The sequence below is a fragment of the Zootoca vivipara genome, chromosome 12, assembly GCF_963506605.1.
Source record: "Zootoca vivipara chromosome 12, rZooViv1.1, whole genome shotgun sequence".
Taxonomy (NCBI): Eukaryota; Metazoa; Chordata; class Lepidosauria; order Squamata; family Lacertidae; genus Zootoca; species Zootoca vivipara.
Window position 1 is genome coordinate 11,037,047 of NC_083287.1, and position 22,912 is coordinate 11,059,958.

General features: G+C 43.2%; 1 protein-coding gene across 12 annotated transcripts in view; it reads right to left on the reverse strand.

Annotated features, from left to right (window-relative positions):
* TRAK1 (trafficking kinesin protein 1) overlaps window positions 1-22,912 on the reverse strand; it is a 122,496-nt gene that overhangs the window by 59,774 nt on the left and 39,810 nt on the right. For 10 of the 12 annotated variants that reach the window (XM_035130168.2, XM_035130169.2, XM_035130173.2 and 7 more), the window contains exons 2-3: window positions 18,822-19,108; window positions 9,217-9,411 (exon numbers count right to left, since the gene is read on the reverse strand). Coding sequence is in view for 2 of the 12 variants with exons in the window: in XM_060280621.1 (XP_060136604.1) it covers window positions 6-69 (64 nt within the window). In the remaining 10 variants the exon portion in view is untranslated. Of the gene's footprint in view, window positions 1-5; window positions 652-9,216; window positions 9,412-18,821; window positions 19,109-22,912 lie in introns of those variants that run through there. The other 2 variants (XM_060280621.1, XM_035130182.2) reach the window with 2 other exon arrangements.

The window sequence follows — 22,912 nt, forward strand, 5'->3', positions numbered from 1 at the left end:
ATTACCATCCGTACATTCCTCATAATACCAGTCCAGCTCGTAGTAATCCGCTTCAATGAATTTCTGCATAGTCCGCTATCTCCTTGGGCAATGTAGGAGAGGAGATTTTATACAAATGCTACAGAGGTCAAGTGAAGCACAGCCATGCCTCCCTGCCTTTGCAGAACTGCATTCTGCCAAGGAGCTCAGAGATTGCCGGCAAGAGGCTGGACATCTTCAGCCCGAAGCAGGAGCCGAAACAGAAAGGGACAGACAATGAAAAGGAGAAAATGAAAACTTAAAAAAATAAAAAAGGGAGAGGTTTGTTGCAGCAGCTACACCAGTGCCTGCTCTAATAAAGAAGGCTTTACACAGGAGCTGGGAATGGGTGTTAACAAAACCGTCCTATCAAAAGGCTCAGACTCTGACGTTGGAGACACACAGCACCACTTGGGGGTTCCTAACTCATTCCTTTCCAGCTCCACTCCTCGCATCTCTTTCGGTCCAATATGTTGCCATGGAGACCTGTTGGCTCTGAAAGAGATGCAGCGATGGAGGGAGGAAATGCAATTCTGCTGTTTCTTACTACGCTGGCTAGAAGACACAAAACAGAAAGAAATGCTTCCCACTGCTATAATACAAAGGGATCCAAGTTAAGCTCCAACTTGTTACATGGCAACACTATCTTAATATGTACACCTAATGTGGGTGGCGCTGTGGGTTAAACCACAGAGCCTAGGGCTTGTCGATCAGAAGGTCGGCGGTTCGAATCCCCGCAATGGGGTGAGCTCCCGTTGCTCGGTCCCAGCTCCTGCCAACCTAGCAGTTCGAAAGCACATAAAAGTGCAAATAAATAGATACCACAACAGCGGGAAGGTAAACGGCGTTTCCGTGTGCTGCTCTGGTTCGCCAGAAGTGGCTTTGTCATGCTGGCCACATGACATGGAAGCTGTACACTGGCTCCCTTGGACAATAATGCGAGATGAGCGCCGCAACCCCAGAGTCAGTCACAACTGGACCTAATGGTCAGGGGTCCCTTTACCTTTAACACAATGCTGTAACAAACCGGTGTGGGTTCTGTGTGTGTCCCACACCCAGAAATGTGGGTGACTAAAGCTCTTTCCTTTGAACCAGTGATCCATTTTATCAAGTGCCTAACTTCTGTGAGAGCACAAAAAGGATTGCAGCCAACTACAGCCATTTTGTACGAACTGGAATACAGTAATCACCTCCTTCCTCTTCCTTCTCTCTCGAAATATTCCTAAAAATCTAAGCTTTCCATTAGTTTGAAGGTGAAATTAAGAGCACACATCTGTTCAGATATGCAATTTTTAGGGACAATATTATTCTAATAACTGATTATCTGTTGCAGGAGATTAAAATAGAACTTGGATAAGCAAGTAATTAAACACATCCTGCTGGACAATATAATGAAGTTCTTAACCTTTAATGTTGTTATATACACTCCGTGTTTATTTGGCTTTTGCTACAACACCCCGCCCCTCAGTAGTGTGTGTGTGTGTGTGTGTGTGTGTGTGTGTGTGTGTGTGTGTGTGTGTGTAGATTTCATAATCATCTGGAGCATTTACTCTGTTTAGATGCAGAAGCAAAGAAACCCAAACATATCCTTCTTGGATATACACAGAAAGAACAGGCAGAAGCAGAGAAGAAGCCAGAGAACCACCGTGGGAACAAAGGCGGAGGTGGAAACGGCAAAAGGGAGAAAAGCAGTGGCAAAAATCAGATTAGACTCGGCAGATGGATCAGGACAGGGCTCCCCAGAGAAGTGCTCAAATTTTGGCTGGTTGGATACTCTTAATGGTGACCACAAAAATGAAAGAAAAAAAAGTGATGTCTAAAGTGACACAGGAGCTGTGCAGTTTAATCCTCTTCTCTCACGTGAAACTTAAAAAGACAGGGGAAGGAATTGGAACAGGTGGAGGAATGTTAACAGTGCAGGCAGAGTGGTTACTGGAGGAGCAAATGATGGGCTGTGACTGACTGCATGTGACATGTTGTGAAAGGCGTGGTGAGCCACAGACCCCCCCCCCTCCCAATTGCTGATTTCCTGTGATGGGAAGAAGCCACAGCAAGGCTGTGGCTTGTGTACATCCTTCTCTTCTGGCACAGCCACAAAGGATTTGGAAGGTTTAACGTTTGGTTTTTCTCTCTCATTATTATCAACCCCCGTTTACTTTATACCGTATCCATCCCCTAAGTGATGGCTAACAAACCATAGTTACGATTAACCACAGATTGACCGGTTCCGACAAAACGGCAGGTGTGGTTAACAAAAACCGAAAATGGAAGTAGCTGTGCTGGAGGAGGAGAGGGAGAAGCCCAAGTGCAGGAGGATCGCTGCAGCTTGCTCCTGCCATGAGTGTGGATGTAAATGTAGACTTAATAGCATCTTAGTGTGGTAAGTAAATATAACTATGTGTTTAAAATGTATTGTGTGTCAAGTGTCCTAAAACCTGTGTCACAGTCAGTGGCAATTCAATTCAGTATTCAGTGTAGCAAACCTGCACATCGATTTCTAAAGAGCAACCAGTGCTCATCTGGCAAGAATAGGATCACCACATGTCCTTTACACTTGCCCTTTCCAAACAATGCAGCTGTCTCCAGGAATAAAAAAAAATATGAAGCAAATGAAATAAATTGATATGGTAATAACACCCAGTACAAATTATGAGCTGCAACAGTGTAGTTCCGATTCTTACTGCACCCCTCCCCCAAAATCAAGAGAGGATATACAATTATTTTAGAAAGACATATTTGCTGCTTGCTTGAGTATGCAAGTGAAAGCCCAGTGTAAAATTCCTCCTGTTCTTCCTGCCCCTAGCCCCAAATTCTGGATTCAGATCATGATTTCCCAAACCTGGGTCTCCAGCTGTTTTTGGACTACAGTTCCCATCATCCTTGATCCTGCTAGCTAGGTATTACTCATTGATTGATTGATTGATTGATTGACTGACTGACTGAATTTATATACCGCCCTATACCTGAAGGTCTCAGGGTGGTTGTAGTCCAAAAACAGCAGGAGACCCATGTTTGGGAAACCCTGATTTAGAGTATCAGGCTTCTTCAGGCACAGATTTCTCTCTTTTTTTTTTCAGTTCTCCTTGAAGCCAGTGGGAGTAGCAGTAGCAGAAATAGTGCAGTACTTAAACCTACTAGCAACGCACTTGCATTTGGTGCAGGTTAATATTATCACCCCGCCTTGCCAAGAAGGCAAGGGCACTGAGTCATTCGCATCAAATTATTTGGAAACCTATCTTTAAAAATGACTAATTTCTGGGATTCAAGCCTACCTGGATGCAAAACCCTCCCACCCTGAAGAGTTTGCTTCCTGTTGAGGCTGGTTTTGGTGCTAGATCCATGTATTTCCGGGTCAAGGCCTTGGTCACATCTGCATGGCTACCTTTGGTCAGAGAGAGGCAGAAGGAGTGTGTCCCTGTTAATTCTCATTGATCTCCTACCTATCAAGCAAAAACTACACTGCTCCTAAAGGAACTGCACTAGCTGTCAATAAGCTAAGCCAGGTTCAAGGTTTGAGTTTCAACCTTTCTCCTTACTCCCTCTTTCAAGCACTGCAGCTGAGGAGAGTCTCTTGATTGTGCCATAATCTCCATTATTAGCAGCAACCAGTGGGAGGGCCTTCTCTCGAGTGGCCCCCATTTAATGGAACCATCTATTCTCTGAGCAGTGACAAATGCCAACAGTGTTCAAAACACACTCACGTACTCAGGCATTCTGGAATTTTATCAATGGCGACCTTTGAGCAACTCACTGCATTTCATTTATTACATTATGGTGTACTTTTTTCTTTTCATTTTACTGTGTTTTATTACTTAGGTACATCATGAATCGTCATAGGCAGCTTATATGTATTTTTTGTAAACGAATTAAATATCCATAGAAGAGCATCTACAAAAAGACGTACTAAAATAACATTCCATACAATCCTTTACATGCTCCAAACGGATGCTCAGTTGTTTTTACATTAGAAAAAAAAAAACAAAGTAGAGTGAACTGCAAAAAGACCACTTAGCAGTCTTTGGTCCCATCATGGTATTTAGTATTTAGCCATTTATAGCATCTGAGGGTGTCCCATTAATTATTCCCAGCTCAGATTTTCTCACAATTGGGGGTGGGGGGAAAGGCCAGTTCAGACTGTGGAATGCAAAGGTTAAATGCTTGATGAGCTAGAATAAGTAGCTAAGCGACCACTGGACTTTGCTTCAGTTAGGAACAAAACAAGTAAAGAAGATGGTTGCATTCTAAGAAGATTGTAAGCAAATGTTACTTTCTGAGGTCTAATGAGACTAACATTTGCTTTTGTAAAATAAAAAAAATTCCTTCAGTAGCACCTTAAAGACCAACTAAGTTTTTATTTTGGTATGAGCTTTCGTGTGCATGCACACTTCTTCATGCACACGAAAGCTCATACCAAAATAAAAATTTAGTTGGTCTTTAAGGTGCTACTGAAGGAATTTTTTTTATTTTACTTCGACCCAGACCAACACGGCTACCTACCTGTAACCATTTGCTTTTGTGAGTGAATTAGATGCACTACTAAAAGATCAAGTACCTCTTTCAAAAGGGCGTATCTGCTGCCTGGGTTTAGCTTTTGTTAATTCCAGTATAGGATAAATTTACTAAAATATCTCGTCATCTATTACAGCACACTGCTATTACACCAAAGCTTTCAGATGGGTTGGATATTGAGTCAGATTCACAAAGGTTCAGAGGTCCCTCTGTGTGAGCAGACAGCACATTTGCATGCACAATAGGTGCATATCTCTCCAAATTCTGCAAATCATCTTCTCAGCTGCAGCCCCAGGACCATATCTCATTCTGTTTCAGAGGGTCCTTCAACTCTCAGAATTGGCTTTTCAGAGGGCACAAGAGGCTGCAGCAAAATGGAAAAGTCCCACTGCATGATAAAAACTCCACTTATTTCATTGGGCAAACTCAAGAGGAAGAAAAACTACGGTAATATTTATACAGAAACCCTTAAGACTATTGCTGTATGCAATGACTTGCATCTCTCTGGGTTTTTTGTTCATTTTTAAATAGTGTCCGTTATGTAGTAATAAAAATAATATGTAGAATTTATTTTTGTGCAGATTTTCAAATGGGCAGCTTCTCAACATTTGTCTGGTACAAAACAGCTTAGAAAATTCTATTGCTTCAAGGGATCAGACAAAAATGACTCATTAATTCTCGTTACAGCCGTATAATTCTGTTCAGATACTTCAAATGCCACTTATATATTAGATCATCCAAGGATACAGCTACATGATACAAGGAACCCGTGACTGTCACACACAAAAACCTGAAGCGCTTTTCCAAATTGTCCCCTCCCCTCTTGAACATCTTGCCTTCTTCCCATTAATGTTTCTCAGCATGCGGGCTGCATAGCTCAGCTGATCATCAGTCAACCTGCCCCAAGTCTGGATCCTTGTCCTATATGCCAAGACAAACTGTCCTATGCAAGTTTTACCCTTCCTCCCAGCCAAAACAAAGCTGTGACCATTTCTAATCTATAGCCTGTTTAGGTATGATTCCTGCTCTCTCTGCTTTCGCTTACCCTACGGATGCAAGTTGTACTTGAAATTATGGAGGAAAAAACACTGAAATAGTTAGGCTAATGGAAATTAACAGGAGTCACGTGGCTTTCAGTATTCACTAAACCAGGCATAGGCAAACTCTGGCCCTCCAGATGTTTGGGACTACAATTCCCATCATCTGTGACCACTGGTCCTGTTAGCTAGGGATGATGGGAATTGTAGTTCCAAACATTTGGAGGGCTGGAGTTTGCCTATGCCTGCACTAAACAATGCGTGACAAGAATCACTCTAGCAACAGTTATGAGAACACCAGTGAATCTTTTTTTTTTAAACATACTTTTTATTAATTTTACAGAATACAAAAAAAAACAAAAAAAAACGGTACATACATAAACACCTTTTCCACCTCCTTCCTACCCACCCACATGGGTCCTCCCCTGCCACGGAAGTATCCCATGTATGTGAACAGTCAGAGATGTTCCATTTTATGCTTGGATTTCTGTCCTCTTCCCCCTCCCCTGACCCCAAAGCCCCCCCCTGCCACCAGGGAGCTCCAGCAAACCAGGGCAGTACGCAGGAGGCCATCCATCCAACCATCTATTGTCATACCAAAAAAAAAGAGAAAAATAGAAATAGGAAAAAAGAAAAAAAAAGAAAGGACAAAAAAAGAGAAAAAAACAATACAAAACAAAAATTTTTTTCTTAAATTCATGATTTTAAAACCATATTTTGTGGGCTTCCCCTCCCCCCCCCTCCCCGGTTTGCATCCCTTTTTTATCATCTGCAACAGTTTCTTACTTTATAGAAATACACCTTTGTATCTTATACAACTTCAAATCACTGAAAAATCAAACTCCCATTTTATCTTCCCGTGCCTAATTTTTTCTCCCTCTATAAGCCTCCATATTTTCACATTTTCCAAAATCCATTCACTTTTAAAACTATAACTATTCTCAATTTAACCTTACCTCCCCGATTACCGGCTCCACCCCCCCAATCCAGCAAATTCCATAATCAGCAGACCAGTTATAAACCTGTTAATCCATCCATGTAATCACAACATCACTTTCCCTTCACCCCACCCCCTGTTTACAGTCTTTTGCCATCCAGGCCACCATACAGGGCCCCTGAATTTCTTCTCTTCTCTGCATATTTTTTCCTTCTTCCCTGTGGGCGCTCTGGAGTTCCAATAATACCAATCGTGCCCCCCTCAAAAGCGGGGCACTCCATCCAACTTTTTGTAGAGTAAAGTCATCATTTTTTCCGTGGTGTGCTTCATTTTGTGTTGAATCATCACAGTCCTCATCTTCATCTTTTCCTTCCAAATCACAGTCATCATCATTGTCATTCTCACATTCATCTTTTTCAGTGTCAAAAGCTTCATCTCCTAAAAAATCATATTCTGCCATCACCATCTGAAATTTTCCCTGTAACTCTTGCCGTCGTGTCTCCTCTTGACATAGCTCTATTCTTGTTTCCCACATTAAGGTCAAAACAGACCGCTGGAACTCAGGGGAACACTTTTTTGTTGACATAATTCAATCCTGCCAAGGTCAAAACTTGTCACGTGGGGTGGAATATGATCACAGTTTATTTTCTCGACTCCATTTTAACAAGCTGGCTGCATTCTTCAAGTCTTATTAACAATACAGTTCGAACTCACATTTCACAAACATTTAAACCAGAAAAGAAATTCCACAAAGTCCAGAAATACAAAATGAAATAAAAATTGACTCATAAATCCAGATCAACTCACTGGGTTGCCTGGGCTGCCGGCTCCCGAGGAAAAGAAAGATTTTTCTCAGCCTTTACCTCTTGCTGCAGGGCAGTCATAAACCACAGTCTCTCTCCCCTTCTCATCCTGCATCAAAGGGGAGATTCTCTTTGATGCCTTTGAGGGATCCTTTGAATTGTAAATCTTCTGTTTATGGCTTCGGGTTTCTATTTACTGTCTCTTTTGTTGCCGTGGGGGGGGGTGGCTTCCTCTTTTCTCCCCTCTCTCCCAGATCCAAATTGTTTTATAATCCAAATCGTGAGGTTACTTACAATCTTTTCCAATCGTTTTATTTTCGGAAGAATCCAGCGCTCTCCGCCTTCGGCTTGAAGCTTCTCCCTGCTAGAATAACGTTGCCGCTCAAAATGGCCCCCGTGACTTCTACCCTCCTCGCTCCGGGGCTCTTATTAGAGCTAACCGAAGAGTTGGGGAGTCCGGATTTGGGCTGTGCCGAGCAAATTGCCCCCGGGACGCCCTTCCCGAGGTTCTAAGGGGCGCAGCGTCGCTCTCGCTGCCCTCCCCACTCCTAGCAGGGACGGGCCGTCTCGGAAACGAGACGAGACCCCGCCGATCGGCGCTGGCGCTGAACCAGCCACCAGTGAATCTTGATGCATTTTTTGAGAACACCAGTGAATCTTGATGCATTTTTTGTTCTTGTTTCTGAATACAATACAATGTTATCAAACAAACCAAAGTGCCTATGATCCCTGAAGTATATAACATATCCTTATCAGCAACTGTGGATGAAACAGCGGTTGTGGATCAGCGACCTGGAAGCAGTTAATGCCAAATTTGGATTATTCTCCTTAATGCAGATTATTGGTAGCCCATTGGCAGCCCATTCACTGTCAGTTACTACACAATCAAGGATTATATCCATCACATTCATAGATTATTATTATTATTCAGCCAATCAAAAGATGTAAAACTGCATGGAAAACATCACCTTCCTCCCCAACCCCACCATAAAATGACGACATGTTAGGTGCTTGAAAAAACAACATTGCCATAACATTTAAAAAATGTAACCTTGGGAAAAGATGTGTACCCAAAAGGCAAGCAAATGAACATTTATTGAGCAGGAGGAGTTGATTGTACAGGCCCACACTTCAAATCTAGGTTTAATCTCTTGGTACGTTTGTACTTGTCCCTTTTCTCTGAAAGTTTAACTGACCTACTTACAAAAGGATAAGACATTGTGTGTGTTTAAAAAACCGTGCTGATATTTTAAGCTATATATCTTAATGTCACAAGATAATAAGCTGGCAGCTATAAAGTATGATACTATTTAGCCATATTTGGTCCATCTGAACACAAATTCAATGAGATTTTTCAAGGGTACTCCAATTTTTATTTTAAGTGAAGTTTGACTCTCATTTGCTTTTTGGCCACCAACTGTGTTGCAATGGCTTGTAGGTTAGCAACCTACGATCTGTTTTTCATTCCCACCAGACCCAACTAGAGTTAAGCAGCTTGTGTGCAGGACTGCAGCCTCAGCATCTTAGCTTGCCGCTGTATTACAAGCCAAAGGAAAGTCCTGAACTTCAAGGAAACTGACATATGCAAGCTATATTCCAAATGCTTTATAGCTGGGTTTAAAATGTCACATACAGCCTACAATAGAAATGCTATTATGAGTGGTATAATTTTTTCAACTGTGTTTTCCACCTGCTTTGCATATATTATACAGTGCTTCAAAGAAGGACCAGATACACACTCATGATTTCTATTCTACCAGTGACAGTTTTCAATGTGATCTATCCCACATATTGCATTATTTATCCAGGAATAGCTGCTAAACTGAGGAAATCTGGGGCACATGGGGAGAAGGCAACTAATAAATTCTACCGGTAATTGCATTTGAGGACAAATGAATACGTTTGGACTTACGGAAGTATTTCAGTGTCTCTTCTATTTGCTCTGTTGTTAAATCAATATTAGCATCAGGAGAAAGGAGAGGTGTGTGAAGCCAGTCGTCGTGGTCATAACCATAGATGGTATCCGCTCTTAGCTTGTAGTGTGGTAGCTGCTCTTCGAGCAGACTGATGATTTCAACTTCGGGAAGATTTGTACTATTGCACACATCTAAAGAGAGGGGAAAGACAAGCACAGAAACTGGGTTACACCCCTTTCAAAATAAAAATAGAAACACTTGTGATTTAATACAAGCCACATCAGCAAAATCCCTTCCAACGGATTCCATCATCTCCAGAAAAATTCCATCTGAAAGAGGAGGGTGTTGCGTTGCTTTTTAGAAGCTCTGACTAAACATTTCGTAAGGAACTGAATGTGAAGCTTTTGTCTCAAAAAGTGGGCATTTTGCTGCTTATGAGCTACAACTACAAAAACCGGAAGCTATAAGATCAAGCATTTCTGTCAACAGGCATTGCTTCAATGCACATTTGCCTACTGGAACATTTGCCCAAGATGTAAAGCTATTCCATGTGCTTTAGGCAAGAAAAGATTGACCAGAGACTCTGAAGTTATTATTAGTACATACATATGGGCTACTTGTTGTTGTTGTTGTTGTTGTTGAATTTATATATCACCCTATACCTGGGGGTCTCAGGGTGGTTCACAGAGTAAGATCAAGATATGAAACCACAAAATACCTAATAAAAATAAAAACAACAACCCAATAGCCCCCCCCCAACAAAACAAAACAAAAAACACATTTTAAACGGGCACAGGACAGGCGTCAGCAACGTTTTCTGCCCGTGGACCAGAAAATTCCCATGGACTATCGTCCCATGGGCCACACAGGCGCACAAGCGATTTCCGGTGCCGCGCTGCCCATGTCCCAAACACAGGAAATGGCTTCTGTGCATGTTCGTGGCTGTGCAGAAGCTTTTTCTGGTGCTGGCTGCCCATTTCCAAAATGTCCGCAGCGTTAGAAATGTTTTGGCCTACAACTCCCATGATCCCTAGCTAACAGGGCCAGTGGTCAGGGAAGATGGGAATTGTAATCCAAAACATCTGGATGGCCGAAGTTTGGGGATGCCTGGTTTACAGTCTATTTCATCCACAGCAACCACTCCACAAAGGGTAACCCCCCCCCCCCGCACCACACAGCCTTGTTTTCCAGGAGCAAGATGACAAGCAGCTGTTAATATAAATTGCCTAGTAATTACATGCCATTTGTTCCTGTTTGACCTCTACTCCAGTAAGAGGTTCTTATCGCTTCTACCCCAGCATTCCTAGGGAAGTGGTCTCCATCCTCCTTTATGACTAAACAGTGTTGCTGGGCATCAGTGATCTCATCGCCAAGAGACTCAAGCAAGCCTAAAAAAAAAAAAACGTTTTACGAGAAATAGCTCCCATGTGCTAAGCCAGGGAATGAGAAAGATGCCAGGCATTACCTTCAACTAAACATTTTACTCATTTTGTTGCATTTTTTTTAAAAAAATCTAAAGCCTACATTTCAAAATAAAATCATCCCACTGAAGCCAGTTACATATGCTTTTATGCAGCTACATTTAAAAACAAAGAACAAAAAAAACCCGGCACAACAGCTTAAATGCATTGACTATAAAGGCATGCTAAGAGTTGACAGGATGTGTGTCATAATTATTTTAGCTCTTAATGCACAAAACCTCTCCCCATTGTGCCTGGGTCTTTTATGAATGCCAAGAATACCGAACCATCATGAATTAAAAACGGAACCATGCTTGTGCTATGATTTTGGTTTCACTGTCAAATTAGATATGCTGGTCGTGGACCGAGAGAGAAAGTGCCATCACTGATTTACTATGAATTGGGGAACAAAGTAAATTTAGTTTCATAATCACAAAAATCCAATTAAAATACTACTACTACTACTACTACTACTACTGATGATGATGATGATAAAGGTTATAGATTTTAGGTTGGTTTGTTTCCAAAATAACCAGCAATACCTGCACTTTCTTTTGTATTTTTTTAAAGCTTTCTTTCTCCCCCCTCCCCCCCCCAGATGCTCATTGTGGCATACATACTTCTCTACCCATCCATTTCATTCTTACAACAACACTGTGACCTGGGATCTGAACCTGGGCATCCCTGTCCTGAGTAAAACACTGAACTCTACACCATACTGACTCTCTCACCCAAGATGGAAGCACATTTTCTAGGATATCATACATCAGCAATTGAATTGAGTGGGAGAAAATGTATGAATGCAGCAGACATAAATGGCATTAAGGATGCCTCAGAGCAAGGGACAAATCTTCCTGGATTCTCTCAAAAGTGTGTGATTCATTTACAGTATCTGTACCCTGGTCTCTTAACTATGCCCATTTGATAAGAGTCTCGCTGCTTGTCCTTCCGTGAGCTCATTATACCTACCTACAGCTTCTTACATAACTGATTTTCAGCCCGAAGAGAACAGCCAATTATCTTAATAAGAAAAGAGGGAGCCACCAGATTCGTTGAACTGTGCAAAGATCAGTTCTGGTACTTGCTATCACATTCATCCTTCATCCCATTAATCCTTACTGAAGCTTTTACTCAGGGCCATTTTTAGCATATGCGGCACCGGGGTGCAAAAAAAACTGCCCAGCATCCCCAATTATTTGGGGTGGGCAGGCCAAAGTTGCTGAGTTGTTTTTTTTAGGGGGCAGCTCAGAGTTATTGAGCATTTGGGGGGGCACACAACTCTCTCCCATGCCGCTGCGGGAGGAGAGCAAGCCCCACAGAAGCTGTGCACAGCCTCATGTGAGCAGCATGTGTGTGTGCTGGGCGGGCCTCTCGACGGCCAATCCAGGCGCGCAGGAAGGCAGAGCCGGCCAGCTACCTCAGCGCCCACAGCAAAGCCTGCGCCACTCCAACGGGCTCTGCTCTGCTTGGCTTCAATCCCCGGACTCCAAATCTCGGCTCCGGACTCTCGGCCTGGCACCCCTGAGAGCCCGGCGCCCGGGTGCCCCGTACCCCTAGCACCTATGGCTAAGCCGGCCCTGCTTTTACTAGTCAATTAAAAAAAGATTCTGCCAAGTACAAGGGGCACAGATACAGCACATGGGTGCCAATTCTCAATGAAAGCCATGGCTATGTTTTCTACTGCAAATAAAACAGCATTGTGGGGGAAAGCTATTAACACCACCCAGTAACCAGAATCCTAAAGGGGCTTAAAGCTCTTTGAACTTTTAATTTGAAACACTGTTTAGAGCCAGCAGGTTGCTTCTTGGGATTAGGGGGCAGGAGAGAGAAGAGATAACCCTCCCTTTCCAAACCAAACAGCTTACCAGGGGAGCCAAAGAAAATGAAGGATGTTTTAAATGAACACCTTTCCCCCTCGTTGAACATCTCATGTTATATTAGTACTGTACTGCTGTGCTGGGAGGGTAAACTAGTGCCACCTGGTGCTCAGTAATCTCAATGACTCAGAATTCAGGCACAAAAAGGGTTCTCTACAATAAAAGTTGCATCCTGGACCAGAAAGGCAGCAGAAAGGAGTAGGGAATGGCACAGATCTGTACACCGGACAATTAATGGAAGCCCCACCTCTGCTTGAAGTACCACCTGGTTATGTATACTAACAAGGTCCTCTGAGTTCCTGAGAAACACAGGTTCATGTAAAGGTCAAAGGCTCTGCTTTTTCACAGCAAAACATGGAACTACCAGCTTTTGGAGGATGTGGGCCCAAAGGTTGCAGGAATCTCCATCATTATGCAGGAACCTCCTCCTAGCCTGTAACACTATGTTCTAAGCCTAGGGCACCTATTTATTTGTTTGTTTGTTTGTTTGTTTTCTATACCACCTTATACCCGAAGGTCTCAGGGCAGTTCACATAAAATATGAATCAAATACTGTACATAAAATCAAAACAAAACCAACAACCCAATAAAGCCCCCTCCCCCACAAACACAAAGAGCCAGCATTTTAAAAAAGGGTATAGGATGAAGATCAAGTCATGCAAAGGCCTAGTTGAAAAGGAACGTTTTTGCCCCATGAAAGTGACATGCAAGCATCACTTTTTCAATGACGCATCAGCTGTCATGATATGCTCTGCTTCTTTGACCGACTTAAGACAGTGTGCACAAATTTGCAGAGGGTAGTGACCCTTTGCAAAAAGTAATGGAAAGAACACCTCAACAAACTGGCACGTGAGGAGATTTGTATTTTAATTAACATTTCCATTAAATCATTTTCAAGAGACAACTAAAAGGGCTTTTAAAGAGAAGTAGAAAAGTGATTCATAGAATTGTTTGGAAGGGACCCTGAGGATCATCTAGTCCAACCCCCCTTGCAGTGCAGAAATATGCAGTAGAAATATGCAGCTGTCCTATACGGGGATTGAACCTGCAACCTTGGCATCATCAGCACCAGGCTCTAACCATCCGAGCTATCCAGCTAAAGAAAAACTTTAAGATGGGCTACCCAAAGCAGACTTTGCTCGAGGGTGGCCACGTGTCTTTCTTTCCAGAAAGCAATTCTGCATTTGAAGCCCTTCCTGATTGAAGTCCAGTTTAAAGATAAAATAGTCATAGGGAGCGAGACTTGAAGCACTTGGCAGCAAACCAAGCAGGCTCACAAATCGCCTCACCACAATCTCCCATCCTATGGTGAGTTGTAGTGTATTTCTAGTTAAATTATGGTAACAATTTCTAATTTTGTTGCGACACAGGTGTATTAGGGGTTTTTTAGGGTTTATTTTTAGGAGATGCATTTCCTATCTCTTTTTTTGGTAATGCCCACCCCACTCTGGGCAGCTATTTTGACATAAAGCAAGATGAAATTAGGATGGGGGTCTTCCTTTCCTAAGGGATCTCTGTATCGCCAAAGACTGCCTACTGTCATAGGGGGAGGGGGGAGAAGTCTGCCAATACATTGGAGGGGGGAAATGAGGCAGTGTTGTTATTAACTGATCAGTAACCTGACAAGTGAGAAAGGCCATCTGTTGACAAGACAAAGTGAGGAGACATATGGACATCCCCATTCTTACAACACTGGCTTTGTTACTAGAATCTGCTGTATATTGAGCAATTACAATAGGAACTGATCTTTTTTAATTAAGAAAAAGGTCTCCCAATAAATATACCATACCTCAGTGCATTTGAGACAACAGCTACTTTAAAATAATCTGGAAAAGACTTGTGCACAATATATTATAAAATCAAAAACATGTCAGAATAACATGCCGGTATACACATTAGTGGGGTTTGTTTTCCACCAATATAGATCTTTACCCCGGTCAAAAGGAAAAAGAAAAGTTTAAAAGCACTATTTATTTTTCTTTCTGGGTTTGCTGTTTATCACAGTTCCTCTTCACCATCAACCAAAAAAATAAGATTGCACCACCAGAAAGAATAGAGGCTTTTGTTGTCCCCTAATACTTCTACTACCTACACTGTCCAGACAGATGGTGAAAAAGCAAGACGCTATTCATAAAAGCAAAGAGCATAACTGTTAACAGTAAGCCGTTTGTTCATTTACCATTGTAATTCAGCATTTAAGCTGAACCACAATACAATTAAATATAAACTGTATTAAAAGATTAAAAACCCATCTTGGAAATCAAAAGGAAAAATGATTATGATTTTTTATAAAGCACCTAACAAATCCACAAATTTATTGTGGTTTATATATTTTTATATTTTAGAAGTTCCACAAGGGTCTCTCTCTGTGTGTGTCTCTGTCTTTCTGTGCATATGTGTGTTCCTCTGGAATCTGTCACGTGTCAAGGATGTCAAGGTAAACGTATACTATACTGAACCCTGCTTTGAAAAAAGAAAGGCTTGCACCTCCAGATTTGGGCTATTTGAACAAGTAGCCTACTTCATGGCCATGGCATCCCTCCAAAATTTCTCCTAGAAGCAGAAAATCACACTGAAGGCAAGAACACTAGATGGTGCTATAGCTTCATATCATCAACTTGTCACCTTATAATGTAAGGCAGAATGCAAATAGAGCAACTTCCAAATAGAGACAAAGGAAGTAGCAAACAGGTTAGAAAAAGGTAGAGTGGTACCTCGGGTTACAGACGCTTCAGGTTACAGACACTTCAGGTTACAGACGCTTCAGGTTACAGACTCTGCTAACCCAGAAATAGTACCTTGGGTTAAGAACTTTGCTTCAGGATGAGAACAGAAATTGCACGGGGGTGGCGCAGCAGGCCCCATTAGCTAAAGTGGTACCTCAGATTAAGAACAGTTTCAGGTTAAGAACGGACCTCCAGAACGAATTAAGTTCTTAACCCAAGGTACCACTGTATATAAAAAGGTACAGTAACAAATATTAGTGGGAGGAGAGGACAAGGTTCAGACAAGCATTTAACGTGCTCCATTCATTAGTGCTCCTTAGCCATATCAAAATTATTCAGCATACAAATAGAGTTAAGCTTCATTCTACTTTCCCACTGAAAGTCTGATAGAAAACCCATACCTCTCTTGCAGTGAGTGAAAACATTATGGACCAGCTAGCAGACTACTTTTTTGCTGGGGATTATGGGTTCCAAATTACAGTACTCCCAAATGCAGAGTGCAGTTAAACCTGGACACAACTGTTTTGCGGTAAACAGTAACCACATTAAATGAAAACTATAATGTGAAACATTTAGAAGAATATTTGCAGCCTCTCAGCATGGGTTTTGCTGTCCAGTCAAGAGCCATGCAGGGGGAAGGAAGGAAGGAAGGAAGGAAGGAAGGAAGGAAGGAAGGAAGGAAGGAAGGAAGGAAGGAAGGAAGGAAGACTACTTACATGGCAGACTGCTCTGCCATGTAATGGTACTGTACTCCGACATGGGGTGGGGGAATGGCTATTCAACAAGACTTCGAAGTGGAGACATTTATCCAATTGGTATCTATACTGGATCTAAATTTATTTCATATGTGAATTGTTGTTCAACATTGCCTTTATACATGCAAATGTCTTAGATGTTTTTCTATATGAAATTCTTCTATGCAATAAATTTTGCATTGTAAATCACAATGAGATGCATCCCGGGAATAAATAAATCAAATTAACCACAACAATAATTATTTATGCGTGTTATTTTTATAGAGAGAGAGATATCTACATTTGGAAATTGTGATGTAGCTCTAACGCAGCATCTCACAAGCTAAGTGCTTTCCATATACCTTGCTCATTCCAAGTTGCTGGGAAGAAAGAGCTTTTAGGGGATTCCTGATACTGATTACATGACAGATTGTTCCCATCAGCAGTGAGACAGCTTATATGAAAGTCAAGTTGCAATTGGAGCTTAGAGAAGGTGATGGTTCAAATAAGCTTTCCCTAAAGGAATGGGACTTGGGGAGATACCTGCAGAAGAAGCAAGTGACATGCCAAAAATGAAGAAATTGATCTGGACACAAAGAAGAGGATGGTGGCAATAGTCACAGAGGTAGATTGTTTCTTTGCCACAGTCTGAAGTGGTACAATCCAGCAACAGACACAGCAGCTACCATTTGGGGGGTGGGGGTGGGAGAGATCAAGAGTGTTAGAATGAGAAGCTCAGCAATTTTTGAAGAGTGCCAGGAAGCTAGTCCAAAAACCAGAGAGAGAGAGCTTTTAGTAGAAACACTGGGAAATAAGTGAAAAAAGGGAAATTCAGTAGTGCAAAAATCATTGTGTATAACACTGCTTAAGTATAAGAAGTTGGCTCTTGCAGATTTTGCAGAAGGAAGAAGCAATATAGATATGACAGTCACCTGGATGTAGGGAAAGAATGAAAATCCCACAAAGAAACTGCTTAAAGAATGGTGGTGTTGGACAGGACGCTCAGGAGATTATTTATCAAACCAATATAAATGTTAGCCCTAAGGAGATCAGATTTCAGCTGTTTAACAGCACATTTATAATTTGGCTAGTCTCATGAAAATCTTGTGCTGAAGACCATCCCAAAAGATAGCCCAATGTAGGCTTACTGTGTCTCCCCCATTTTATACAATCTGTATCAGTTCCTGAATGAACCTCCATTCAAGGATTCCCTGCAGGATGTTACGAAAGAAGTGTATAAAATAATACTGTTTTTAGCTTATTAGACAATGAGAGAATCAAGAAACCTGCATTTCCGTTTTATGGCACGTTATCAAGAGATCATCTGTGATCAGATGAGCTGCTCTGACATGCAAACAGAAGGATATTAAGTTAAATTTCTTCCTGATCTTGGAATGCTTAGAAAGAGGAGTCATAAGCACAATTTTGTTGCAACATGCCCAGAGCACGTTTCCTGTAAGGAATTCAGTTTCTTGATGTTGACGTGGGGCCCTCAGAAATGCCTGAATCATCACAGGGATGTTTGGGGCACACATAGCCCTAAATCCCTATCCTTGAACTGAATCCCGATGAGATCCAGTCAGGACCCGCAGAAAAAATACTGAATTCAAGAATTTTTATGGGAATATGCCTGCTACTTTTCAGCGGCCTGAACAACCTTTAAGAATGAAAAGAAAGCAATTGCAGCCAAAAACAGTAACCACAAGCACCTATTAAAATTCCAGACTTTTACAATTAATGGAGACTGCATCACACTTGCAGAAAAACACTCTCCCCCGATCACTCTCAAGCAGAAGGATGAAACATCCATGTGCTTTCCAACCCAGGGAGAACTTAAACTTGTGAAGTTAAAAACAATTATTTCATCCCACCCAGCCACAAAAGTGAAGTGTGTGTGTGTGTGTGTTAGGGGTGTACAAGGTGTGGTGAAGGTGTGGCCTCAGGAAACAGTTCTGTGTAAGCTCAGACTGCCCCCTCAGCACCCCTACTAGGTCAACACTGAAGCTGCTGGTTCGCCTCATGACAACAGAGGGAGCGTAAGCCTTCAGACTGGAGCTGACTTCCAGGCAGTCTGATCAGTCCCTTCTTTTCTTCTGCTTAGAGACATATGAGAGGGCCCTCTCTGCCATGGCTATACTTTTGATTAGGACTGGCTGAGCGCTGCAGAGACCTTCCTGGCCAGAGAACAACAGATTGACAGTAACGTATATTAGACAGGAAAGAATGTGTGACTTTGAGATCTTGGGGGATTCTTTATTTGTTTGTTTGTTTGTTTGTTGATGATGGGTGGGGAAATGAATGAATTGAAATATAACAACAACAACAACAACAACAACAACAACAACAACAACAACAACAACAACAACAACATCCTTGGGAGGGTTGTGCCCCAATAGGCCTACTAGACCAGCCTCCACCACCTCCCACAATAAGTTCACGTGAACGTAATTTCAATATGTAACGCAAAAGCTAACATCATATATTTGTGATACTTGTAGGATCTGCTCCTCAGACAAGGGCAGGTTTTTGCTTCCTGTTCTCTGGATTAAATCTGAATGAAGTTTCACTGAGAATATTAGAGTTCCTGTGCTTGTCTGCATGAGGCATCTCCCATGAGAGAATCTAGAGCTGTGTCAGTAGCCCTGCAAGCAGATGAATCTTCTTTTCTGGAATCTAGTCATGATTATGCCTAATTTTAGCTCCACAAGAAGCAATGTTGTTGGCTTCTGCAGGGGAGGCAGGTTATTACCTCCAAGGAAAGAGACAGAATAGCCAAGTCAATAGCCAACTGGTCAACAACCTACCAGTAATGGTGCCAGCATCTCTGTACTCCCTGTAGTCTGATGGGTCATTTTCCACGGCTTCGCTTACATAGTGCTCTTCATTACAGGCTAGGACTGCATGGTCGCTTGTCTCAGGAGAGGGCACAGTGGCAGCCAAAGTGCAGTCGTTCAAAGCTGTGGCGTCCAGCTTGGCAGGTTTTACAGGGAAGTGCCAACTGCCATCAGGGGGGCCAGCGCTGGAGACTGGGTCTGGCAGAGGTAGAAAATGCAGCCTTCTTTCTTTGCAGTAGTTGGCTTCCTTGGGCGGCCTGTAAAACATACACCAGATAGAGAGAGAATGTGAGCAAGGTTTAATTCAGGCAATCACAACAGAGTTAATCAAAACAGAACTCTTAAGCTGGTTGCTCTTTTTCAGCAATTCTAAAGCACATGGCAGCTGTCAGCATATAAATGGTCTCTGTTTTATTCTTAAATAGATGCATTTGAAGGTTAGAGCCTGGGGATAAAGTCAGAGGTTGAGGAAGTCCCCAATTTCCAGTTTCAAATATAAACAAACAGAAGAATCCATAAGGGTGCCTAAGCTCGATGAATATGATACAATAGCATCTTATCATTTGCCACATCAATGGGAGTCCAGGCTCAGCTGCCATAACCAGTACCACCTGTTGTCCAAGATTTTATTTACTCACACATTTAAAAGGCCAGAACTGCCACCAATGAAAATGAAGATTAAAACACAGCAATGGCTGGCAGGATGAAACCAATTATGGTGTTCCAATGCACAATCACTACATCAATTCCTGCCCTAGAGACATACCCATTTTCTAAAGTGACTATGGCAGTCAGTCGAAAGTCACATTTTCTTTCCCAGTTCAGCTAAACATCAGGCACTCCATTTACCGCTGGGTACTTCTTGCATGGCAAGAAGCAGCCAAAGACCTACAGCATACACTGATGTCCCTTAAAGCAAGCAGACTTTTATTGTGAGCAACACCCCACATGCTCAAAAATATCTCTCTGCCAGGTCATATCCTTAAATACACTCAATGCATCAAAGGGCATGTCTAAATGACTCCAACTCATATCAGTCTTTCAATAACCACAGTCCAGACATTCTTCAGCCCACAGTGGCTCCCAATGGTCCGTACCTCTACTGTATACCAAGTTCTCATTGTGAGAAAATGTTTCAGGGATAAGGCACCCTCCTCCTCATCGTGGGATACTTCCTTCACTCCCATGTATTTTTCTGTATGGAATCGGAAGCAAGTGTTGTATGGATCTTTAACGCTGTGGAATTCCAGCTTTGCTCCATTATACAAAGTCATTGGTCTAGACCTCACCAAACACATGCTAGAAATCCTTTGACCAGATTAATTTGACTTCCTGATGGGTCCTGATCCACCACTTCGAAGCACAGCTTCTATAAGTAACCAACACAAAATAAGGGACATTTAGTCCTTCTACGTGAGGAATGGGCACACTTTAGGCCTGTTGGGTCTCCCCTGTTTTTTTGTTATTGTTTTTACTATAACCCAAAGCCTACCAAAAAGAGACAGGAGCAGAAAACATGTAGTAAGGATTTTTTTAAATAAAAAAATTGTAAGAATTAAAGGGTTCCTCCTCTGAGCATATTCTGAGCCTAATAACTTGTTTTCTCTTCACAAACACACAGCCCTTTCACACCAAAAGTCCGCAACTAGTTAGCTTTGTTCATTTCAACAGCTTCATTTAGCTGGGAAAACTTGCTTTGTTGTTAAAACTATTTAGGAGTCAGAAGCCTTTGATGATCTCCTGCAAATCGTCCAGAAATCTACTAGGAGATTTCACATCTACCGTGTTTCTCATATTATAAGACACGTCTTATATTTATTTTTTCCTCAAAAAAACACACCATGGCTTATTTTCAAGGGATGTCTTATTTTTTTAATTAAGTACCGTACTTTTGCAGTCCGAGGGCTTCAAGCACAGTGCGCTAAGGGTACTGCCAGGTCCCAGGGCTTCGGGCTTCACGCGCCGCGGCTCCTGCCGGCTCCCGGGGCTTAGCGCTGCTTCAGTTCAGGTCCAGCCAGGTCCTGGGCTTCGCGCACAGCGCGCTAAGGCTCTTGCCTGGTCCCAGGGCTTCGCCGCGGCTCCTGCCAGCTGTCTTGAGCTGCGGGTCCAGCCAGGTCCCGGGGGTTAGCGCGCGCGCGCTCTGAGGCTGTTGCCGGGTCCCAGGGCTTCGCCGCGGCTCCTGCCAGCTGCCGTGGCTTGAGCCGCGGGTCCAGCCGGGTCCCGGGGGTTAGCGCGCGCGCGCTGAGGCTCTTGCCAGCTCCCAGGGCTTCGCCGCGGCTCTTGCCAGCTGCCGCGGCTTGAGCTACAGCTCCAGCCGGGTCCCGGGGGTTAGCGCGCGCGCGCTGAGGCTCTTGACGGTTCCCAGGGCTTCGCCGCGGCTCCTGCCAGCTGCCGCGGCTTGAGCTGCGGGTCCAGCCGGGTCCCGGGGGTTAGCGCGTGTGCTGAGTCTCTTGCCGGGTCCCAGGGCTTCGCCGCGGCTCCTGCCAGCTGCCGTGGCTTGAGCTGCGGGTCCAGCCGGGTCCCGGGGGTTAGCGCGCGTGCACGCGCTGAGGCTCTTGCCAGGTCCCAGGGCGTCGCCGCAGCTTGAGCTACAGCTCCAGCTGGGTCCCGGGGATTAGCGCGCGCGTGCGCTGAGGCTCTTGCGGGGTCCCAGGGCTTTGCACAGGGGAAACCGAGGCTCCTGTTGGGTCCCGCGGCTTCGCCTCTCGCTCGGTCAGGGCTTTGCGCTAGAGCTTATTTTCGGGGTATGCCTTATTTTTCACCAACCCTTGGAAATCCTGCCATGGCTTATTTTTGGGGGATGCCTTAAAATATGAGAAACACGGTACCTTCTAGCCACTCCTGTTCTGCAGAGTACGGTTATTAGCCCCTGTGTAGGGCACACTTTGATGAAGCCTGTGACTTGGCTTCTTTAACCCGGGGACATGAGTCAGCCAAACAACATGGGTACTGCAGTGATCACATTCCTTTCTGCCTTGGGAGGGCAAAGCAAAAAACCCTAAGCCTAAATAAAGCATACTGGAGCAGCCCAGGCTTTGAGTCTTCCCCATGCCAAAATCAATGCAGTTTTTAAAGAGCCATCACTGACTCAACAGCAGCTCTGACTCTTCATGTTAAGCCAGTAGAATGGGAAAAAGTGGTACAACTGTTGCTCTCCCATTACTGGTTACCTAGCCTAAGCAAATACAGCTGGTTTTGCTCATATTTATCCACTGTAAACTGTTGTTCCCCTTCCTCTGTCATAACTTAGGAAACCACTGCACAAGCAAGGACATAGTATCGGCACAGCCAGAGGCAATTTTGAAGGCCTGTATCACAGCCAGTCCTGGTACAATGAGCAAGCAGCTTCTCATTTCTTCATGTCTATTCAGAAATAAGTATTACTGCATTCACCCCCCAGGTGAATGGCGTTAGCAATGAGAGGCATTCTGCCTCCTCTTTTTGTGCTTTGGAAATGGGTTGCAATACGGCGTATTGTCTTGCACAGGTGCAGCATGTATAATCTGAGCGCAAGGTATTATGATCCGTTGACATTTGCTGCCTGAGTGTGTCTGTATGTGAGCACATGTGCGTAACTGATTGTATGCAACCATTAACAAAGCATGTGCCCCTAGGTGAAAATTTTTGCTGCCTGCCCAGTGAGTGTTCCAGGTATATTCTGGTGCTGGTGCTCACTCCATCTGGAGTTCATCCAAATGGGAATCTGGAGTCAAAGAACCTCAAGCAATTTGCTTACAAAGACTCAAAATGCTCATTCTCTGAACTAGAAAGTTGTTCTCTCCTTCATCCCTCCCACAGACACTACTCAGAGAAAAGCTAGTTGTGAAAGTACAGTATTGGCTTTAGGGACTTGATGCTTAAAACATGGTTACCTTAAACATTTCTTTTTATTGTGTATGTTTTCTTTCGTAAGTATCCCTCATAGGTGAACTTCAAAAGTACTGTAAAGAGATCAGATGTTTTTTTAAACAAGTTTCACCTCTAAACCTAGCGAGAAACAAGATGTGGCACTGGAGATCTTACATAGGTGTTTTAATTACTGCATAAAACTCATCACTTGG